At 34.9% G+C, this 25,055-nt stretch overlaps 1 protein-coding gene across 2 annotated transcripts in view; it reads left to right on the forward strand.

Moving 5' to 3' along the window:
• The window catches only part of MAP3K7 (mitogen-activated protein kinase kinase kinase 7), a 72,979-nt gene that overhangs the window by 42,707 nt on the left and 5,217 nt on the right, over window positions 1-25,055 (forward strand). For both annotated transcript variants that reach the window (XM_008006642.3, XM_008006643.3), the window contains 3 exons: window positions 8,798-8,862; window positions 20,039-20,144; window positions 24,526-24,587. In XM_008006642.3, the coding sequence (XP_008004833.1) occupies window positions 8,798-8,862; window positions 20,039-20,144; window positions 24,526-24,587 (233 nt within the window). The remainder of the gene's footprint in view (window positions 1-8,797; window positions 8,863-20,038; window positions 20,145-24,525; window positions 24,588-25,055) is intronic.

Below are 25,055 nucleotides of genomic sequence, written 5' to 3' on the forward strand. Positions count from 1 at the left end.
ACAGGACATGAAAAATGGATACCTTGCATGCAGTAATTAGGGAGACATATTGAAAAACTACATTTATTCTGAAGCAGTCTTGAAAAGATACCTCTGATCTGCAATAAATGAGAATAAAATAGAAGAGAAAGTAAACCTTTTTGGAGAAGGGAGAACACCAACCCAGAATTCTACCAACTTCCTCTCTACTTTTAAGTGAGCGCATGAGCTTAAACCCAGACCTTTTTTGCACCCAACAGGAAGAGGAAACTCCTAATTAAAATTTGTTCTTTTCCTTGGCTCCTTTCCTTCCTCAGTTACTGCTTTTGGGGTCCCCTCTAGACTTTCTATCCTAGCCTCTTTCTGTTGGTAGCAAGTGAATACGAAGTTGAGAGAAGAGAGTTGCTAAATAGCATTTCGCCTTAACTTAGAAAACAAAAAGTAAAGCTAAATGAGATGTGCTGTTTTGCAGGGTATCTTGCCAAAGAATCATGTAAAATAATTGGTCAATTCTGATTTTTGTGTATTATCAGGAAAATCTCATAAATTACATGTTTTTATACCTAACTTACACATGGTACTTTAGTGTCTAAAATTGGTAAACTGCTTTATTCTTATGGTGATCATTTCATAGATGAATATGTTACCATTTTTAATAGAAATTTAAATGGCATATTGACCTTCAATATTGATTAATGTGTTATCAAAATGATCATTTATTTATCCCTTTAGGTTTTTCTCTACCTCTTTACCCAAAATCTTGATAAGGAAATACATATTTTCCACACATGTTCATGAGTGTGAGTTGGATGAATTCATCAGCACGCTGTCTTTTACCTGTGATTGTTTTTAGTAGTGTTGATACTCTAGTTGAATACTTAATGGTTATTTTCTCCTCTACTAAACTGAAAACTATGTGAGGATAGAAACCATATTTTTGTGCATTATTTTTTTCTTGGTGGTGGTGGTTATTATTGATTTTATCAGCAGTTGCTGGCTCGGTGCTTCACGTATTAAGCATATTAACATAGTGTTTAATAAATATGTTTATTAAGTAAATGAACAGACTTACTAAGCATCTCCACTGGTGAGGGACTAGCATACAAAAACAAAAATATGAATTATACAATTCTTAGGTGCCATTTTGTCTGTACAAAACTATTTTATATTTATTTTTCCCTGGTTATCAAAGTGGTTTCTTATTTTACAACATCATCACTATTGCTATTTAAAGAATAGAGTTAATCCATTTTTCACTTGGTGATTTGTACTTATTGAATCTGGACTGCTTTAGAAATTAACAAAGATATTATTTTACATGGAGATCATTTTACCTCCATGCTGAAAGGTACTGTGTATAAGGGACTAGTACTTTAAAGAGGTGGAAGCATTTAAACTTACGTACTGCTGAACCGTGATTCCCTTAAATGTTTGAGGGAATCAGGAAAACTTAGACAGTTGGCAGTATAATCTTATGGCTAAGCATTAAGAATAAATTTATATGTGGCAGTATAGCCCATACTGTACAAGATAATGGGGGAGGGAAAAATAAGGAAAGAATAATAGTTTGCAACTGTCAGGTACTACTGGCATCTAGTAGACAGAAACCAGGGATGCTGCTAAACATCCTGATTTGTACCAGGCAGTCTCCTCCAACAAAGAATGATCTGATCCAGCCCAAAATGTCAACAGTGCTGAGGCTGAAACCCCCCGATTAGATGTTCTTTGTGCCCTACAAAGTAGCTTAAAGTACATATTATTTCACCTTTTTGACAACCTTATAACTAGGTTATCAGATGAAATTAAAGCTGTTTAACGGATGAAGAACTTAGATCTGATGATGTTTAGTAGTTTTTACAGAATCATATAGCCAGGACCATGACCTGGATCTTTGACTCCAAATCACATCCATTTTTTGTTCTTTTGTGTAAGTCAGAGAAGCTAGAGTAATTTCTTCTTGCTTTCTCTTATTGTTCACATTAAGGAGAGCTCTTCAGCCAGGGAGATCCTCTTTTATGACATTGGGCCTTTATGGAATCAGGTAACCTTAATTCTCTTAATTGCCAGAGCAGCAGTGCTATTCATGTGAAAATATTATTCAGTAGTACCTTTAATTTTTTTTTTTTTTTTTTTTTTTTTGAGACGAGTCTCGCTCTGTGCCCCGGCTAAGTGCCGTGGCGCGATCTCGGCTCACTGCAAGCTCCGCCTCCCGGGTTTACGCCATTCTCCTGCCTCAGCCTCCTGAGTAGCTGGGACTACAGGCGCCCGCCACCTCGCCCGGCTAGTTTTTTGTATTTTTAGTAGAGACGGGGTTTCACCGCGTTAGCCAGGATGGTCTCGATCTCCTGACCTTGTGATCCGCCCGCTTCGGCCTCCCAGAGTGCTGGGATTACAGGCCTGAGCCACCGCGCCCGGCCCTTGTATTTTTTTTTTACTAGAGACGGGGTTTCACCGTGGTCTCGATTCCCTGACCTTGTGATCCGCCCGCCTCGGCCTCCCAAAGTAATACCTTTTATTAAACGTTCTTTTTAGGCTTCTCCCCCCTCAGATATCAAACATTAACTTACTCAGATGCACTTTTTTTAATAGAAGAATACAAGCTGTAGAATTGATACTAGTGGACATAAAAGCCAGTTATGAATGTGCTCATAGGTATTATTTTTTTAATTAAATATAAAAATACCGCCCACCCTTTGGGAATATCTCAGATTTCATACATGACATTTTAATTATAAAAAAGGGTGATAGTTAATTTCCAAAATTTCTTAATACTTTCTAGAATTTTTTTTGTTCTAAGTGGATTTCCCACAAGCTTTATGGTGTTAGCAAATACGTCTTGATATATTCAAACTGTTTAATTAGCATTGAAACCCAATTGCAAGCATTCTTTTTAAATATAGCTTTTTTAAAATCTTATTTATATGGATAAGTAGTTTCAATAATACTTCCCTTTGGCCAAGTGCAATATACTAAGTCTAATGTACTTCTTGGAATGAACTACCTCTCTTAATAAGAGCAATCCTTCAAGCATCACAAAAAGGTTTTGTATATACATCTTTATAGTCACGAAAATGTCCAGCCTAGTCACAGATAAAGAAATGCGAAGACCCTAATATTGTTTTTTGCTTGCTTTTCAAAATATGTATACTATGCCATCAGTCAAATGTGAAAGAAAAAGCAACTTAGCAAAACAGCAGTATTTATCAATTTAGTAGTCTCTCAGGTCATACAGAAATTAACCTTTAATACCTTAGGACTCCCTGTGGGTCAGACTGTACAATTTTTTATACCTCTTCTACCATATCACTGGCTCTGAAGAAGAATTGGCAAACCTTTGTATGGTAATCCTTCCTTCTTTCCACTGTCGATCTGCCCTTAGAAGAATGAGCTTTATAGATTAGCCTGGCTCCTTTTTACAGGGAAGACATGCAGCTAAAAGCAAATTACCAGTAGAATGTGTGACATTTTGCTGACTCTTCCTTTGTAGAGGAGGTCCTGCCAAGCGGCAGTGTGCTACCTAAGCAAAGTAAATGTAAATGTGGAAGTTTGTTGCCCAGTATTTAGACCTTTTGAACTACAGTATTCTAATACATTTGCTTGCTGATAAGTTGGAAGGGACTTAGAGAAAAAAATAGGTTTTCTTAAATGTTTTTTGTTAAAACTTGAGTTTTAAAAACCATATCTTTTCTCCTTTCAGCCAGTATATCTAATTTGTTACACTTATATTTGAAGAAAAGGGAATGGGTGGCAGATTGTCGGATTCTTTGAAGTTTTTCTAGGCTTTTTTTGTTGTAGGACTTTAATAAGGGCAGTAAGAACATAGATCTTTGTTTTGCTTGGATTTTCTTTACTTTCCCCCGTATTTTCCTTTTGTCACTATCCAAGCTTCCAAGAATCTATTTTTCACCCACCTTCATCTCAAATACACAAATGAAATAGATTATTGTGATTGTGAAACTATATAATACATTCAATGCAGTTCATCTGATGTTAGAAGAATACCTAAGTTTTACATTCCTTTTAAAAATCCAAGTGTCGGCCGGGCGCGGTGGCTCAAGCCTGTAATCCCAGCACTTTGGGAGGCCGAGACGGGTGGATCACGAGGTCAGGAGATCAAGACCATCCTGGCTAACACGGTGAAACCCCGTCTCTACTAAAAAAATACAAAAAACTAGCCGGGCGAGGTGGCGGGCGCCTATAGTCCCAGCTACTCAGGAGGCTGAGGCAGGAGAATGGCGTGAACCCGGGAGGCGGAGCTTGCAGTGAGCTGAGATCCGGCCACTGCACTCCAGCCTGGGCGACAGAGCGAGACTCCGCCTCAAAAAAAAAAAAAAAAAAAAAAAAAAATCCAAGTGTCAAAGAGGAACAGGTAGAATGCCTAAATATTACCAAAAAAGAGGAACAAACTTTTCCAGTTTAACATGTAGAGTAAGAGAATAAGTAGTTAAGAAAGCGAATTTTTTTTTCATGTTTGTAGCTTCAATAATGGAAGATGGGCACTTCTGCTCTGGAGCCTTTGTGTGAGTAGTTATAGCATTTAAGGAAATAAACTGTAATGATAATGCATTCTAAAACCTACTGGAAAAAAATACTGTCATATGCATATATACTTACCATCTATAAACGATTTAATTAAACATTAGTCTTCTGCACTTCTACTCTGATATAAAATTTGTTGTACATGGTTCATACCTGCTTGTTTGCTTTTGTAAAGTGAAACTAGTTTCCCAAATGTGATATGCAAGAGTAAAATTTTCTAAATTACAGAAATTTTTAATGCTATTATATCATCATAGATAATTCTGAATTTATTTCTTAGTTCAGATTAGATTATAATGTTTGATTTCGTTTTAAGTACTTGAAAACTATCCATTCTATAGATGAGCATTGCTTTGAAGTGCTTCAATTTGAGAACCTTGAACATTGTACCTTTTGTTATTTCTAAGCCCAAATAATATGGCATAACATTCGAGAGCAATAAAATGCCTTGACCAAAGAGGATTTTCTGTCTTACATACTGTTCTTAAGGATATGCAAGAGAAGACTGAATATACAAATGTTTTTGAGTCAGATCTTACTGAAATATGTAAGATTTTTGTCTAGTTTCCTGAAGAGCCTGAACTTAATTGATATTTATTGTTTGTAATATCTTTCTTAAAGCTAAAAAGAAACCTTAGGTGTCCTTATGATTTCAGCCGCATTTAGATCAAAAACTTAACACGTATTCGCTTTTAATTTCAGTCAAGGACGTTTAGCTCTATTAGTATATTGGTTTTTTAACTTTTTACTAAGAGTATGATACATAGTAAATTGTAATAAGTAGAATGTAGAAAGGCCCAAACGTTTTAACAGAAAAATAGATGGATAGTTAGGCTTCTAATACTTGTATCTTGTTGCCCTCCTTCAGAAGTTTCAAATGTCAGATATTGGCAAATAAATTACCTAGGTGGGGAGGGCTTTATAGAATGCTTAAACAACTGGAAGCAGAGATACTTTTCAAGGACATGTGAGCACTATTTTGCTTTCTCCACCAGGATGAAAAGATCACTCTTTTAATACTATATTTGGTTCAAGGGCTGGTCGATAACTAATGTTTGTAAGCCTATCTTTAACTGGAAGCGTGTAAGTTATCAAATATTTCCCCCAAACTACTGCAGCACCAATATGAAGAGGCAATGAGAGACAGAATTGAGTTTTTCTAGATCTGGTAAGTTCTTACCTAGCACAGGTAGTGTCATTAGCAGTTGTAAGCCTTTGATAGGGATCCTGGGGTTAAGGGGTGCTATATACTAAGATGTACTGTACTAGTTTCTGTATATAGCCACCTCACTTTCAATAAAATTCTGTATTTGTGGCAAATTAAATAGGGAAGTTAATCTGACTTTATAATGAATATTTAGGTGGCCTTTCTGCCATATTGAATAGTGTACCAAGATCACTTTTTGTAATCTAAAAAAATTCAACTCTAACCTAACAAAGCTGTTGTATTGCAAAGCAAATAAACCACCTGACCAACCTTTCCAGTGAAAGAGCCAGAGTTTGTTGAAATTAGTAAAGAAATATGAAACTTTGGCCACCTAAATGAGAACATATATTTTAAAATTACATGTTCAGTTTACTATGAAGTAGTAATGTGATGCTACTATATCATGCTATGCATTTTTTTTTTAATCTTGGGTATTTTACACATGAAGAGAATGGTGTCCCATAATTTGTAATATTCAAAACTTGTGAATCTCAAAATTTCTAACATTTAGGTTAAGAGAGGTCTCCCGGAAAATGTAGTGCTGATTTTTACATGAAGACAGTCTTCAGGAAGTTTTAAAGTAGAAAATGAGAGTAGTGTAAGTCAAGGAAAACTATGAGCTTAACTGATAAGAAAAATCATAGGAGTGACTGTCTGGGATCTAAGCCAGCAGTCTCTGGAAGAACTCCGGGATAACTTTTAAATACCAGCTCAGGAAATCAGTTGTACTTAAAAGAGCAGCTTTTTTGAAGAGGGGCTCTGTCTTAATGACATTACTGTAAAAAGAATGGAACTGACCCCTAAGTTGCTTTCTATTTGCAGGGGGCAGGAGTGCAGATTTAGTATGCACTGGCAATGTGATGTATTCTTAGAAGTCATTCTAAAAAGTGTAATTTGTTCTCTATTGTAAGACATGAACATTCCAGAATTCATTACAGAATGAAATACTCAAGATAGCATATGCAGGTTTCAGATTCCTTGATCAGGCATCTGTTTACATCATGCTGTCCTCATTTCTACTACATTTTCATCTACACTACCATGTATAATATAGGTATGTACATATCAAAGGACCAAAAAAGGTAAAATGAGTGAATGTCTAAATTAGTATTCTGTTGGAAAAAACTTCAGAATCAATTCAAATTTACTGAGAACACACCCAGTAATTTTCATTTGAAGTAATAGGAGGTTGATTTTTCTTACATTCATATTTCTAAATTATGACTTAAAATTTAATATTGGAGCAACAAGTATTTGTTGATTGCAATCCTGTTTTGCTTTGTCTGAACTATCTGCCAGATGGTTTCTGCCATGGTTGTGCTAATTAAAATGCATTGCCTAACACTGCTTGCTTTGATTCATGCGGTAGCTTCAAGATTTTTCGTTTTATGGCATTTGTTAACTGTCAGCTCTTCTTTACCTTACTTCCTTAAAAGTTTTTACTTCCCCTTTCTCCTATTCTTCCACCTAAATTTGAGTTCAGTTTTTGTTTTTATTGCAATGGTGATGTAATGGTTTATAGACACATGTGTTGGGTGGTTCCTCAGATTCACAAATGTTGCCGTGTTGCTAATCTGAAAAGAGAATTCCAGACACTTTTTCAAGCCTGTCTCATCACCGCTAATTTTAGAATGAGTGTGTTGAATGAAATGTGCCTAAAATTGCTTACTAGTCATGGTTGTGGGGATCCTTTTTGTCCTCAGGAAACAGGGGTAGTTGAAAGTATTCATAAAAGTGATCTAGTGGGTCTAATTCAATACATGCACAGTTTGTTGTTTTAATTTGTAATGAAAAGTTGAAATTTTTGGAATAAAATGGCATTTGAAGTAAATTTGAATTCAAATTATGCAAAGAATCATGAAACATAACTTAAAATGGAGAAAACTGATGATGTCTTACATTTGCAAGAGGAGTTACAAATTTGAGTTTTTATATTCACTACATATATTATTCTATTAAACATTCTTATTCCATTGTAAGATCCTTTTAGTTTATCTGCAGCATAATAATGGGGTCATGTGGGTTAAGGTGCTAAGTTATATTGCTGATTGGTTTTAAAAAGATGTTTCTATGAAAGATTCTGGAAGTCTAAAATTTTAAGAATGAATTCTGTCTACTAATCAGGAAACTACAATTAGAGTGAGTACATGTTCTAAGTGTTGCCACTAGTTGAGAAATTACATAATACAGATTTCAGAGTCAAAAGAATTTTGAGTATTGTATCAGCTGTTACTCAGTATTTTGGTGTTTCCTTTTAGACAGCTGATCTTTCATGTTAGAAGATACTGCATAAACAGCCTTATTCCCAAATAAAAGTGCTGAGTGAAGCTATTGCTCAATTCATTGTTTTGCTGAGGACTTATATGTGTATAATTCTTTCATAAATTGATTTTTAATGAAATAAATTATAAGCATAGAAGTTTCTAAAGCAGAATTAACAAAATAGCCCATTTCAACAAGCTGTATATTTGAGAACAGAGTGACAGTTACTAACATCCAGTGGGAAATTAAGAGTTGTTGTTCACAAATAATAAATTACTGGATTCTGACAAAGACTAATGGGGATTAAGTAAGCGTGACTCAGTATAATAAATTTAAGCCTAAGCATCTTTTAGACCCTGAAATGAAAAAGATATTGCTGCCAGTTAAAGTCAGTTGTGTCTTACAACCTGCTAGCTGTCTTGCTGTAAAAACTGTAACGTAAGGCCCTTGAAATAGATGCCGTCATCAGCCCCAGCCCCCAAGCATTCATCTATTTAAACACATGACAGAAGATGGTGGAAGAGAGTTCAGCAGCTATTCATGTGGTAGAAGTGGTTATTGTATTAGGACATACTCTGTTGTAGGCCAGCAACTTTTGAGTTAAAACACTGCAGCTGTTTCTCTTCCTTTCTTTACATCTTTCTCTTCTTTTTTTTTTTTTCTTAGCAATAAACTCACTTTTTTTTCCCCCCACAAACATTTCGTGTAGATACAAGGAGCAACAAATTCCAACTTTCTGCTGTAGCAATTACACCCTTTTTGTCTGTTTGAATAGATTTTAGTATTTTACTTTTTTTCTTCTTTTTAAAGGCAACGGACAGCCAAGACGTAGATCCATCCAAGACTTGACTGTAACTGGAACAGAACCTGGTCAGGTAAGACAACATTCAAATTTTCTATCTTTGAAGAATACTAGGCAGAAACCAAGAATTAACTGTAATCTACTCTGCAAAACTAGTTTTATGAGTTGACCTAAAGTTGTGATAGAGAAATTCATTGCACCTGAGCTTAAACACTTAGGGGGAAAAAACATAGGTGCCATTGTTAATTTAACTTGAAAGATAATTTCTGAAAGTAGGTTTATTAAACTCCATGAAAAAATAAATTGTTCTTTAGCACTGTATATATGTTATATGGTGTTTATATATGTTTTAGTAAGTATTCAATTTTATAATGTAATGATTTATCATTAAAGGGTCCTTTAAAGTTAATCATTAGTGTGTCTCCTTTTTAGTAATAAGGGTAACAAACATTTCCCCAATAAGTTGCTACTCCTCTAGGGCCACATAGGGCATTGGCATACGTGGAGAACTCTAACATCTTTTAACTTGGCATATCCACTGGATCAATATTTTTTTCAAATATCCTTAAGATAATATTTACTGAGCAAATGTGTAAACTCTCGAAAGCTTCTATTCCAGTTGTTAAGATTTCATTGTTTATATTTCTGGATCCTCCTCTAAACTCTCCTTATCTCTTTATTACTGCTTTGCAGATGATGCAGACAGTGTTATAATTTAAGCCATTACTGATTAGTGCAGAGTTTTAACCCACCAGGTATATAAAAGTAGCTCAATCATTGTTTTTTCTGTTATTCAGATTAATACACTTGACATATATAATTTATTATATACTATATTCTGTAAAATGAAGATTAATTATGAGGTGTTTGTTTTCAGCTGTATAAGTTTTATGACAGCAGCATAAAAGTAATGAAATTAATAAAGTAATGAAATTATTATGTATTAAGAAGTATTAAGCATTAAATTATTCAGTATTAAGTAATGAAATTATTACTTCATGATCCATATTTTTATAAAATTTTAGCATTTATATATTAAAAACAATCTGATGTAATTTATGATAATGTATATTAGTACTTGTCATCCTAAAAAGGTATTTTATTATTATATCATTTTCATAATATACTTTAAATTTTGAAGATTCTTTGTAGTCATTAATAAAAAAGCCTTTTATACCCATCAACTTAACCAGCTTACCAAAAACCACTTCAAATATTTAAGTGGTGAATATCCTTGATCTTCATTTATATCTGGAAATATGTTTATTTCACAAAATGCTTATAAACACACATATATAAATAAAATATATATAGACACATTAATTTATTATGTTTTGTGATACTAGTGACTCTAAATCTTGATTTCATTATTTAATGATAGTTTTTGTCGGTATATCTTTTTTGTTAAGACCCCAGAACTTTTGGCTGAAGTTTCCCATTTTCTCCCCCTCAGATACTGAAAAGTTGTAATCAGCCCATTTAGTAATAGATAGTTTGACATCTGCTATTTGCTTTGATTCTTCGGAGGCTTGATGAGCTCAGCCTTTTAAACTCTGTTTACTATTGCCACTGATATTCCAGTTATGAGAACTTCTAGCCAAGTGTTTGACTAGGAATGAGAAGCTTGCCCTAAGACATATCAGGAGCAGCTACTAGTTTGAAAGCTTTTCTGTAGACTCTAGAATAAAGGTGTTGCCATAATTCAGGACTGATCTTCCCACACCAGGTCTTACTTATGTCTTCACAAGTTCCACATTATTTGAGATTTTGGTTGTTATCCTTTTAATTCACAATACCTTCAGGTAGTAAAACGCTGGAACTGAGGCCAGCTATGGGTGTGGGACAGTTATTTGTGGAACTGTCATAGACCACTCTGAAAGATTTGGGGTGAGGGAGAGTTTGATATGGCAGTAAAACCTGTTTTGAAACAGGTGATATATGACCATTATGTAGCCACATTTTAAAACTGATCCACTCTTTCAAAATTATTTCTGTTATAACCTTAAAATACCTAATGTTCAGCTTGGCATGAGGGTGGCAAATACTAATCCTAATGTGCTATGAAAACATTTCTCCCAAAAAGTGTATGATAAGTGACCATTAAATCTTTTAAATTACTCACAAAGATAATATTCATTTGAGGAAGAAAAGTATTCACAATATGTGTTTTCAAAATTGGAAGGTGCCGTCCTTTTTGAAGTCTGGCTAAGTGTGATTAGGCAGATGCTCAGAGTTAATTTCTTTTTCTTTTTCTGGCCATGGGAATGCATGAAGAAAAGACTCTGGCCCACTGAGTACAATCATCAGAGAAGAGAGAGAGAACTTCCTAATAAAATGTAATAACATTACATCTTGTAGAGGAAAGTAAACTGATTGTACTGTGGCTCTTGACTCAAAACATAATCTTAGTAAAATCACTTAGAATTTCCAACTGTAAACTAAAATTAAATTGGTTGTTTTTCTGCTGCCATCCATTTGAGAGGAATAGTAAATGAAGCAAGCTTCTTAATTAAAAGTAATGATATAAGTATAGTTGTAAAAGATTGCATTCTTACAACATACAACTCACTTTTAAACATGGTTTTTTCATTAATTCAGGAAGCTTTTTAAACGCTCAATAGATGTGACTTCCTAGAAGCTTTGAAAAGATACTGAGAAAGAAAAAAGCAGTCCCTGACATCCAGGAACTGATTTGACACTGTGGCCTCACTGTTGTTAGAAGCTGGCGTTACTCTCAATGACTGGCTGTCAGAGCTAGACCATGTTACTGTCTTATTGGATATAATCTCTCAGAATACCAACATCAGACAAGATAATGCTGAGCCCATGATAAAAGGAGACAAAACAAGACTACATCGGAATGTTTTCTAAGCACAGACAAAAACAAGGTCAATGTTCCACCCACAAAATACTTAACATTGTCCTCTCCCAGCTATTAAGAGTGACTGCTGCTTCTGTACCTATTACAGCTTGGTCTTCACTCTGGACTGCCCTCCCTGCGGAATTGCCCTTGCTTTCTGACAGCAGCCAATCTGGAATGAACCCCTCCTTCCTTAGAGTTTCCCCAAAATCACCCAACCAAAGCCTAAATTCTATAATACATTCTTTTTCTAAAACCCTCTTACTGATACAACCCATGCTGCCCCATGGTAAGCATTCTCCTTCCCTGCAATAAATATCAAACCCAACTCTTTCCACTATTGGTGTGTTCCTGGCAGTCTTTGGCTAGAGGGCTTTGACAATACCAATAAAGCCTAATCCCCAAGCACCTCATTTGGAGAGATCAGACTTATGCCCAAATCAATTAGAAAACTAGAGTAATAACAGCTTCCATTTGTTGTGCACTGACTTTGTGCCAGATAGGCTCTTAGCATACATTATCAGAATGTTAATCCTGTTATCAGGATCTTAATCCTGTGAAGTTGGTGCTTTTTCATCTCATTTGCAGCCAAGTAAAGTGAGGATGAGAAAAACTGACCTAAGTCTCTTACTTCCTTATACTGCCAGTAATTCTTATAACCAGGTTTTGTATCCAAACCTGATTCCAAAGCACACAAACTCTATACTCTAATCATTCTATCTTGCATGTGAAACTAGATGTAATGCATGCTGTTATAGCCCTAGATCTCTTACATTTGGGTATTTTAGCTTCTAATAGTCTGCATTGTCATTAATTATTTAAATAGTTGTTAAGTGATGATGAATTGTAGCTGTGTCATATCATTGAGCAAGGTTAACCTATCTTGGTAATAAATTTCTACCGACGACCGCACAAATTTATGTTTTAACCTGGGTAAGCCATTCTGTGTTTCACTAAAACAATATACATTCTTATAAATGCCTGAATACCACTTCTGGAATTGTATTCAGTATAGATCTATATTCAAGAATTCTCTTAGAGGGGACTGCAATCAGTGAAAATTATGACTGCAAGATGATACAGTTAGGATTATTTAGAGAAGTGGACATATTACATTTCCATATGGACCTTATAATCTACTTTTATTGTCAAATATGTGACTTTGGGCGAGTTCCTTAATTTCCCTGAGCTTCTGCACCCTTATCTACAAATAGGGACCATAACACCCAGCTCCCAGAGTTCTTAACAGAGGTGAAAGTACCAGGGCACACAGTAGATACTAATCCATGTTGTATGCCGGCCTCTCCACAGTGTGCCTCACCGGGCTCTTGACGCCACTTCCTTGCTCTCATGATAGTGTGTTACCATCCAGAAACAAAAGGAAAATAGCACTTGGAAAGGGAAAGAAGTAAAACCCACCAGTGTTGTTTCTGTTCATAAGGAAACCTTGTGTCGAGGATCATGGAAAGGATTTGCTTTAAAGGTCTCGTCGCATATTGAGTGATATTAATATACATTGTTATTACGTATTTAAGGGATGTGATTTATCATACTACTTTTGTCCATCTTCATTCTGCACCTCCTTTTGTGTAAACAAATGTTCTGTTAAACTCTAAATCAAAAACTTACGTAATAGTTTTGAATAATTCCTTCTTCATACTATACCTTTCTATTGGAGAATAGACACCTTTCTTTTTTTTCTTTTTTTTTTTTCTGAGACAGTCCCCCCGTCTTCTGAGACAGAGTCCCCCCGTCAACCAGGCTGGAGTGCAGTAGTGTGATCTCGGCTCATTGCAACCTCTGCCTCCTGGGTTCAAGTGATTCTTCCACCCCAGCCTCCCAAGTAGCTGGGATTACAGGCATGTGCCACCATACCTGGCTAATTTTTTTTTAATTTATTTTTAGGAGAGACAGGGTTTCATCATGTTGCCCAGGCTGGTCTTGAACTTCTGACCTCAAGCGATCTGCCTGCCTCAGCCTCCCAAAGTGCTAGGATTACAGTCGTGAGCCACTACGCCCAGCCTCTGTTGGAGAATAGATACCTTTCTATTGTAGAAGACCATGTAAGAATAATAAAATTCTGAAATTCCCTTATGAAACACTGTAGTGAAGCCAAAATTAGATCAAGCCTACAGACCTTTAGATTAGAAAGAATATTTTCAATACAACCTTCATGTATAGATTTAATTATCTGTGACTACCATAATAAAGTACCCATGGAAATCCACATTACCAACTTATACCCATTTTAAAAATATTTATATTATTGAGAAGTTACTTTAGCAAAAATATCATATAAGTCATCATTTAATCTCTGTGTTTTGTGCTTATATAATTTTAGCTACTAAGATTTCTGAGGGTATTAAATAGGTTTTAAATGTCAGTCTAAATAATAACACTGGGCGTAAATTCCTGACTTATGAAAATATTTTCCTAGTCTTTCAGGTAAGATATTAAAAGCTGAACTTTATTTTTGTCCGTAAAATAACTTCCAATTCCTTTTTATAAATATAGGGATAAATTTCTGGTCAAAGGCCAATTCTAGTTCATGTCTACTGATGGTAGACTGCCCCTGCGGTTTAAATTTGGCTTAGTATTCTTTTGCTGCCTTAAATTGCTGTGTTGCTTTTCTGTACTCTTGGAACCACTTTCATATCCAATCCTTTTAGTAAGTCAGGTTTGCCTATATCTCTTAAACTTTGCAGTTAATGTGGGGATAGAATAAGTAATTGTAAATGTCTTAAAGGAAGGAGCAACTTCAATGAGTTTGAATAGTTTGAGAGCATTTGCGACTCTCAGAATTTTATCAGTGATTTTAAAAAATAGCTACTATAAAAACTTCTTCAGTAGTTGGTTACAAGCAGTAACATAAATTCAGCCACAGACTACTTTTGAGTTTTTTGGTTAATTGTCAGACGTTATGTGTTCCTCTTATTTATGCCTTGTATTATTCACATATTCAAAAACTACAGTTATGCCTTGTTTTTAAATATTTCCTTAGTTTTTTTATACAAACGTATTAGCATATTATTTATTGAGATAGACATTTCTTAAAATATAAAGATTTGTTTATTAGTTTATGGATTTAAATCTAACTCTATGCTGATCTAAAGACAGTTTTGAAATTGCACTAAAAGTGCAAGTCTTATATTTCTTAGTTTCATAGCTGTTGGAAATGACAAGGGGGACAAACAAGCATGCATAGAAGGTGCTAAGAGTTTCTTGGAAAGTAGAAGGTAAAAAGAAACATGTAGCGAAGAATCGTTTTGCAAAAGATTTAAACTTAAGGAGTAGTACTGTGAAATTCGTATTAGGGCCAACTTATTTGTTTTAATATTGCAAATGTTCAGTGGCCTCTTTTTTAAATATACTGAATCCATTCTCATTTTCAAAACCTAATTATTACTTCTACTGTATCTTGTTGATTTCTCACAACTGATACTGATTGTCACATGTCACAAACATGTTTCTCTTTTTAAAATGTGCATTAGCAATACACTGACCCATAAATATGTACCTACTATATACCCACAAAAATTAAAAATTATTTAAAAAAAAAATGAGAGGAAAACAAAGTACCTCTCACTGTTTATTATCCTGAATCCATTGTGGGTTTTCAAGGCCTGAAATCATAGAATTTTAGCACTATATGGAACACTTCTCATCACATTCTTAACCCAGCCCCAACCCCTCTCCAGATAAAGAGAGGTTGAAGTGATCTAAAGCAGACATTACAGCATAATTAGAACTCACATACGATGGATTCTACTCAAAGGTACTTTTGTATTGCATTTCGTTTTACTTGTTGCAGTCTTGAATTTGAGTGTTTTATGTTAAAGCTAGATATGAGATTCTTTATGAATTTATTTTATGTTTTATTTTCTATTACTCTGTGTTCTTTTTAAGTTCTTTTTAAGTCTCCTTTTTGGTACTCAGTAACACATCAAGGACTTTTTAAAAAGTCCTTATGAAATCCATTTTGGAGACTGGGCGCGGTGGCTCACACCTGTAATCCCAGCACTTTGGGAGGCCGAGGCGGGCAGATCACGAGGTCAGGAGATTGAGACCATCCTGGCTAACAAGGTGAAACCCCGTCTCTACTAAAAATACAAAAAAAAAAAAATTAGCTGGGCACGGTGGTGGGCACCTGTAGTCCCAGCTACTCAGGAGACTGAGGCAGGAGAATGGTGTGAACCCAGGAGGTGGAGCTTGCAGTGAGCCGAGATCACAGCACTGCACTCCAGCCTGGGCAGCAGAGCGAGACTCCGTCTCAAAAAAAAAAAAAAAAAGAAATCCATTTTAGTTTCTGTATCATTTGAAAGGTTTTAATATATGAAATATTAATACGTAGATAAGAATGCATATAATATATAAGTTATGAAAATAATAAAATGAACACTTGTGAACCCACCACCCAACTTAAGGAATGGAACACTAACAATCCCAGTGAGGGTTGGTCCCTGTGTGTTCCTCACCTGTGGCCTTCCCTGTCATTCCCCCACCGACCCTCAGTGCCACATTCTGTCATATATCATGTTTCCAGATATCATAAATACCTTTTATCTGATTAAGAAATCCTCTTCCCACTGGGCACAGGGGCTCACACCTGTAATCCCAGCACTTTGGGAGGCCAAGACAGGAGGATCGCTTGAGCCCAGGAGTTCGAGACCAGTCTGCACAACATGGGCGAGACCCCATCTCTACACAAATATATTTTTTTAAAAAATTAGCCATGCATGGTGCCGTGAGCCTGTGGTTCCAGCTACTCAGGAGGCTGAGGTGGGAGGATTACTTAGCCCAGGAGGTCAGGGCTGCAGTGAGCTCTGTTGGTGCCATTGCACACCAGCCTGGGCAACAGAACAAGACCCTGTCTCAAAAAAAAAAAAAAAAAAAAAAGAAAGAAAGAAAGAATAAGAAATTATCTTCTCATACATAGAATTTAAGTTTGTTAAATGTATTTTTTATAAGTAGATGTTAAATGCTTTTTCTGCATCTGTTGAGGTTTTGTCCTTTAATCTGTTGATGTAATGAATTGTATTAATGGAATTTCCTAATGTCAGATGAGTGACCTTTGCAGTCATTTGCAAAGTTGGATAAACCAAACTTTTTAATGATTTTTATTGCTTGTACACTGCCACATTATATTTGCTAATATAGTTTTTAGAAATTATGACTTTTGTGTCTCTTTTTATTTTTATTTTTTTATTTTTATTTTTTGGAAGTGAGGTTCAGTTGTAACTTTCTTTCTCACACTGTCCTTATATATTGATTTTTACTGCCTTCACAGAATGAGTCAGAAAGTTTCTTCTTTTTTTGTTTAGGATAATTTAAGATTGGGAAAATCCTTTTCTTGAATGTTTGATAGAACTTACCTGTAAAACCCTCCTCTGTGCTTGGTATTTTCTATAATGTATAGGAATTTTGGAAACTTTTTTTTTTAAGAATGTGTTCATTTTTATAGGTTTGTCTCTGATTTCAAAATACTATCTTTTACTATTTTTCATTTTGGGAAGCGAATTCTTTTTTTTAACTAAGTTAGGTCTCTAGCTTATAAATTATCAGTGTTTCTGTTTTTTTCATATATATATTTAGAGTTAAATATTTTCCTCTAAGTGCTCTTTTAGTCGCATCCCCAAGTGTTAGCATGATCATGTTAAAATTCAGTTCAAGTATTTTCTAATGTCCCTTTTGTTTTCTTTGACCAATGAATTATTTAGAAGTGTTTTTCAAAACAAAAGATTTTTAAAGGTTTTGAAATCAGTATAAAAAGTAATTAAATTATGATACTGAAATGTTTTTAACTTCTTTGAGATTTGCTTTACAGCTTAGTACATAATCAGTTTTCATAATCAGTTTTCATCAGTGTCCCATGAATGCTTAAAAAGAATGTGTATTCTTCATTTGCTAGGCATAAAGTCACTTATGTTTAGATTAAGCTTGTTTTTTAATGGAGTTCAAGTTTTACTGTGTGTGTATGTTTTGTTTTATTTTTTGATCTCCTTTTATATAATTTACAGAAGAATATTAAAATATCTTACTGTGGGGCTGGGCACAGTTGCTCACACCTGTAATCCCAGCACTTTGGGAGGCCAAGGTGGGAGGATTTCTTGAAGCCATTAGGTCAGCCTGGGCAACATAGCAAGATCCCATCTCTACAAAAAGTTTAAAAATTAGCCAAGTGCAATGGCATGTAACTGTAGTCCCAGCTACTCGGGAGGCTAAGGCAGGAGGATCACTTGAGCCCAGGAGTTTGAGGGTACATCCTTGAGTTTTTTTGCTTTATCTGTTTATATGTACAGCATATAAATTTTGAATTGTTGGCCAGGCACAGTAGCTTATACCTGCAATCCCAGTGCTTTGGGAAACTGCAGAGGGAGAATCACTTGAGGCCAAGAGGTTGAGACCAGTCTGGGAACATAGCAACACCCTGACTCCACAAAATATTTTAAAATTAGCTGGACACAGTTGTGTGTTCCTGTAGTCCCAGCTACTCAGGAGGCTGAGATGGGAGGATCGCTTGAGCCCAGGAGTTTGAGGGTATAGTGAGCTATGATGGTACCACTGCACTCTAGCCTGGGCAACAGAGCAAGACCTTGTCTTTAAAAACAAATCTCACTGTGATGGTGGATCTGTCCTTTTTCCTTGCAGTTTTTTTGATTTATCTATTTGTACATACAGCATATAAATTTGGAATCGTTGGCCAGGCACAGTGGCTCATGCCTGTAATCCCAGCACTTTGGGAGACTGGGGCCAGGAGGTTGCGAGAAGCCTGGTCAATGTAGTAAGACCCATGTCTACAAAATAATAATAATAATAATTTTTTTAAAATAAATTTTGAATTGCTGTATTCTGAATTGAACCACTTACCATATTTCTCTAGTAATATTTTGCACCCTAAAATATATTCTCTCTGATACTAATATAGGTACTTTATTTGGGGTAGTTTTTGCCTGGTTTTCTTTTTTTATCCTGTAACTTCCTGTTTTCTCTGTCTCTGTAAATTAGATATATCTCTTATAAATAGCATTTAATTCATCCTGACAATCTGATTTTTTTTTTAAATATCTTAACTGGAGAGTTTAATTCATTTACATTTATTATGGTTACTGATAAGTTTGCTTTCTTATGTTTTCTCTTATTTCTCTTTTCAGCTTTCTTTTGAATTGAATAAATTTATTTTTAATTGTATTGTTTTCTTTCTGGTTTGGGAGTTACATATTACTACTTTTTGTAAATACCTTTGAAATTTTAACATTCACGCCCAGCCTAGTAAAGATCTGTACCCTCATCCTGAACAATACAAGGATTTTTAAATCAGTGCTCTTCATGCTTTTGCTATTGTTATTTATAATTTTAGTGCCATCTTATTTATTTGTTTGATACTTCTATAAATTCACTGTTTCCATCACTGAATGTTTTCAATGTGTAGATTTATTTTCTGTTTACCTCTATTCCTTATTGTGTCTTGATCCTTCCATCAAGTAAAATTTTTCTTCTTCCAAAAATACGTGCTTGAAAAATTTCTGTGGTAAAAATGTATGGAAGGTAAACTCAGTTTTTGCCCATCTAAGAATGTTATTTTGGCCTCATTCTTCAAATTTTGTTGGCTAGACAATTCTAGACTGGCAGTTACTTTCTTTCAGTACTTCGAAGATACTGTTCTACTTTCTTCTGGCTTCTTTTTCTATCTCCTATTGATTGTTTCCTAGAATTTGAATGTATACGTTCCATGTTAAACTCAATTTGTGAGCTTCTTCCTGTTTCTTATGCTTGGGATTTGTTGTGGTTGGAATTTGTTGTAACCTGCATCCAAACTGGAAATTTTTTGTGGATTCACAGTTAATACATTTCTCCCTTCCACCCAGAGCCATTAACCCAAGAGAGACAAATTTATTTCCTGTCCGCTTTTGTAGGACAGATTTTTTTTTCCCCTAGTTGTGTGACCTTTTCTCTGAGAGTGAAGCCTTTGCTGAGCTTTAGCTTTAAGCAGAGGTTTCTGCAGTCTTACTTCCATCCTACAAAGGCCCAAGGCTTTATGATCCATTCCTCTGAGTGCAGCATCCTGTGAAAACAGTAGCTCTAGGCCATTGGTGTTCAGTTGAAATTCCCAGGGCTGTCAGCTTAGGCACTTGCTAGTTTCCTGATCTTGTTTTGTTTCTAATCTCAGAGTATTTCTTAGTTTCTTGCAAGTTCATCAGTTTTTAAGAGGTATCATGTGTGAGTGCATATAAATTTTTACATATATATAAGAGAGGATTTATTTTGTTGTTTACAAGAGTTTTTTGGAGATCTCTAAGTCTCTTCTTTGCCTTTTAATGGAAACGTTCTCGTCATTTTTTTTTTTAATCAAAAAATCACATTTTGTTTCTCCTGTCACTTCTTGCTGTAGGTGAGCAGTAGGTCATCCAGTCCCAGTGTCAGAATGATTACTACCTCAGGACCAACCTCAGAAAAGCCAACTCGAAGTCATCCATGGACCCCTGATGATTCCACAGGTGACCAGTCTGTTTCTTCATACTTACGAAGTTCAATCAATCACGTTTATATTCATTTTCATTTGACCATGTCATTACTCTAATTTTTACAAAGGCAGGCATTATACTGTTGTTTAGATTTTTATATGAAATAAACTATTTAGCAATACATGTTAAAATGCCATTTTGAATCCAGAGACAGAGACTGCCTTGCCTTCTGTATTTTTTTTTATCCAGATACTAAACTTGTATTTTAAAGATCATCTGTCTGGGGTTTTTTCCAGTTGCAAAGCATATTGAATTCTTGATACTTCAGCCTGTGATTTTCCTACTAGATGCATCTTACTAGATGATAGTAGTAAAGTCATTATTTTTTCAGTAACCAAAATCGGAGAATGGTAAAAATCATCCTTATCATCTTCCTCTCAGTCTTTTGTTCTAAGGACATAAGATGTACCTTAAGGTGAAAAAAATTCTGACCATTGACCTTTTGAATTATTTTTAACTGATAAGAGACCCCATTTTCAGTTATACAAATATTCTATTAGACCTTTAGAAGCCTGTGAAGAGTTATTAAAGCTCCCCAACATGAATAACTAACTGGTCACAATATTAGTATTAATGTCTACCTGCCTAAAGGTAGTGATGGCACTGTTTCATTATGGGCAAACAGGAAATGATGTGCCACAGTAGAATTAATTTTTCCCCTAACTTTAAAAGAATACCTTGATAAATGTTTTTAAGTGTACTTATGAAATTTTTTATTTATATTATATTAAATCATGAAGGGAAAGATGATCTCTTAAGCCCTTGGAAAATTAAAGCATTTGGTATTTTATATAAGATCGACTATGTTATTAATAGTAGCAATTAGATTGAAATTTAAAAGTCAGCTTTCTGTCTTTACAAACTAAAATACAACTCAAGTATTTATAGTTATCTGATGTGGTTTGGTCAAGTTTATAATTTAATTTAAAAAATTAACTGGGTGGTTTTTCTCTGTGTCATGTAAGATAGAACTATGTTTAGCCAGGGTGTACTCTCCAGTTTTAGGAAGTTTAAATTTAGTGGTGGCAAAAACTCCTGTTTCACCCCTAGCACAGCCCAACCTAGGACTGTCCAGAGCATTCACCACTACGCAGCACACGTATAGAATTCATTATACACTTGCTCCTCCCCAGTGGTAGACAGGGAAATGCTCTTACCCAATTTTATCATTAACATTGAGGTGACAGCAGCTCTTTTTGATTTCTGAACCCTTTGGCAAAGGAGTACGCTCCCTGACGTTACAGCATTTGCCCAGGTCTGATACTCAACTCAGCAGAGCCTCCTGTCTTCAGTCTATACTAATCTATATATGCCAGTCAACAGTGTGGCAGATTGTGACTTCATGGGGGTAAAATAAAAAATGTTTAAGCCTCTGTCTCACATAACTGCTACATTTCTGCTTCATGTGTTGCTTCTACCTTCCAACTCCTGTCCCACTGTTTCTTTTTTGTACCTAGAAACACCACAAAATACCAATTGCTAGAGATAATTTGCAATATCAGTTGAATTTTGTCTTTGCCTTGAAATATATTGCAAATGTGTGGCTATAATTTTGAATACATTTTGAAAATGGATGCTCTGGTTTAAGTTTATAATTAATTCAGCTTTGCAGTATTTCTAAGAAAAATATTGATAGCCAAGCTAATAGATTGGGAACCCTAAATTAGGGAACAGATAGGTAAAGTCTTTTTCTTTGCAGGCCCACTGACCAAGGAAAAAATTAAGAGTGTAAACCTAAGTTAAAACAACCTAATTAAATTTTTTTAATTTGAGAGGTTTTTGCATATTTTCAGAGAAAGCTAAAGAGCAAAACAATTTAATAATCCTAGCCAATTATGAGTGCTCTTCAGTTCCTATTTATAATGTAATGGGTGTTTAAAAAGATACACATACTGAGAGGATCTAGTGAGAGATATCTAGACGCACAATAGAGGGAGCCGCAGAGGGGGAAACTCACTAAAGAATTTTCACCTGTGCTTAGTACTTTGCGAAGATGTATTAATATAAAGTATAAGGCATGGCCCCATTCCTTGCAGTCTGGTTAGAGTCATAATACTGACACATTAAAAATAAACTTATACTATATAATAACTTACTAAATTTATAGTACAAGCTGTTTCAATAGTTATAAGCGAAATCAATTAAACAAGACCTGGCATGGTCTCTGACCTTTTCATAAAATGATGAGACTTGTTCTTTAGTCATAAAGCAGAAAGGAGAAGGCAACATTCCACTGAAGGGAATGCATACTCAAAGAATATGAGATAGTAACAAGTGTTGTGTTTGAAGGGTCAGAAAAGAGAGTTTGCCTAATTTAACCAAACCGACATATGCCTTGACATTCAGGAGAAGCAATCAGATTTGATTAGCAATTGAAACACACACACACACACACACACACACACACACACACACACACACAACTTTCATTAAATAATCTTCCAATCTTTGGCCAATTATTGCTAGTAGGCACTGGAAGTTCAATTTCAGTTTAGTTTGAAAGTGAGAAAGTGAAATCCCACTTACTTGTTTTAGAGAGAAGATGAAATTCAATGAAGGACCTTAAGTTCCCCACCATAGAAGGATTTTAATTATTTGAATAACACAATCCTTGGACTTTTTTTCCACTCTCAGAATACCATGCAACATTGATGCATTATACTTAATTCTAAAATACATATCAGATACAAGGTGCTGATATAATGAGATATATAATGTATCAGTGATCTAAGAAAGAATAATAGGAATGGAAATCTTAAATTGAGGAAACTTTTTCAAGACACTTAAATTTTTCTAGTAAATCAGGAGGAAATCAGTCATTTTAAATCAGTTTTAGTTTTGTGGAAAGCAGTATTTATGTGGGAGCATAGTTTGAAACTACTGTTGGGGTGGGAGGAGAGTTGGTCAGAGAAATAACAAATTAAGTGTATTTCTTGTTGAGCCACTTCAGAAAAACACACATTTATGTTAGTACTGTGTATGAGCTTTAATGGTAAGTGCCTTAAGTCTCTACTGTTTTTCTGTATTGCCCTCCAATATTTAATAAACATTATTTTTCAATATACAATTCATACTATACTGTTTTAAATTGTTCTTTCTAATTCTCCATTTAATATGAATGATAATGATAACTACCGTCATGTGTTGAGTGCTTAATATACGCCAGCATTGCATGGTGTTCCTCACAGGTATTATCTCATTTGGTCTGATTTCGCTAATTAGCTTTTGGAGTTTCTTGCAAGCACATTCTCAGTGGCTTTAAAAAAAAACAAAAGCAAAAAAAAAAAAAAAAAAAACTGGAATATCAGCTAACAGTAAATTGGAAGATTACTGAGCCAGCAACCCATCTTGAGTTTTTCTGGATTGCATACAGTGCATCTGCTGTCATCCTGACTTGCCTTTATCCACACCACTCCTTCAAGGAGTTATTCGTCAGAAAAAGGCTGAACAGCTCACTCATTTAGCTCATTTTTTCTCTACTAACAGTGGGAAAGCAACTACTTCTGAAGTAGAAAATTCTGTATTACTTCAGAGTTATTCTGCTTACTTCTGGAACTGTTCTACGTAACCATTAATGTTGAGAAGAGACTATCCCATGCATCTCAGTGAAGTTGTATGGCAGTTTTACCTCTTCTGAAATATAAACAAAAGCGTTCTATTCAAATAATTTTATAAAATTGACTGGTTGTTTGAATTAATCAACTTACCTGTTTTCGGCATGACATTGAGCCACAGGTTTCATCCTCTTTCTGGTCCCTTACTGTTCATATTTGTAATACACTCGCATCACCAACATCTCATTTTCTGCAGTGATTCTTACTAGGAAGGGTGAGGTGAGTGGTGGGGGTCACATTATAACCTATATAAATTGAAAGTGATCCTCTGGAAGAGAATGTGTCTCTGCTTTCTCCCTTTCCCTGTTAAGGAACATGGATATTAACAGAGTTGACATAGCCTTCTATAAAATAAACTTAGCATGATAAAGAAAAGAGATGTGGGGTTTGATTAGATAGGGTCAATTAAGACTGAATTTAAAATATAAAGGTCTCATATCACTGTTTTTGTTTTTAATTAACTCAGAGCTTAGAAGCTCTGATATATTGTGTTCTATTCAGTTCATAGTCAACTTAAATTATAGGTATGAGAATATGATTGTATTCTAATATCTGATAATTGAATATCCCTTTTTTAACCTTTAGAATTCAGAAACAGACTCTTCCATTACCAATAGCCATAACTTTTAATTTACATAATATTTACTTTAGGAGAAAAAAAGCATTTCATTCATGCTTTCTTGCTGTTCATTTATAACTATTTGTGACAGAAAATGAATAAAATACATGCTTGATTCTAGATACCAATGGATCAGATAACTCCATCCCAATGGCTTATCTTACACTGGATCACCAACTACAGGTAAAGGAGTACTTTCTCATTGGAAGCTGACGTTTTTCTTCTGAGAGAGTTTAAAGCTGACAATTGTGTTGCCACCCATCATTCTATAGTCCTTAATTTATCCTTTTAGTTGGCCTCCTTGAACTTTTTAGAATCAAATCAAAATAAACAATTTTTTTGGTTAAGTTAATTAAACATTAAATTGGCAGACTCATATTCTTATCTTTTCAGTCATCTTAAAATCCTCCAGTATCTTTCCTTAGTACTGCTAAGCATTACATTTTCACTGTTTAATTTTAGTGCGTTAAAACAAAACTCATAGGTTTATTTCTATCTAATACATTTGTGATACATTCTCGTGTTCATAGTGACTGAAAATGTAAATAATATACTTCAGTGCCTCCTCATGAGTATGAGGGCTATAAACATCTTTTAGTTTGATCCTGTTTGCAACCTGAAATGTCATACCAGAGACTACAACTCCAACAA

The sequence above is a fragment of the Chlorocebus sabaeus genome, chromosome 13 (genome assembly GCF_047675955.1).
Source record: "Chlorocebus sabaeus isolate Y175 chromosome 13, mChlSab1.0.hap1, whole genome shotgun sequence".
Classification (NCBI taxonomy): Eukaryota; Metazoa; Chordata; class Mammalia; order Primates; family Cercopithecidae; genus Chlorocebus; species Chlorocebus sabaeus.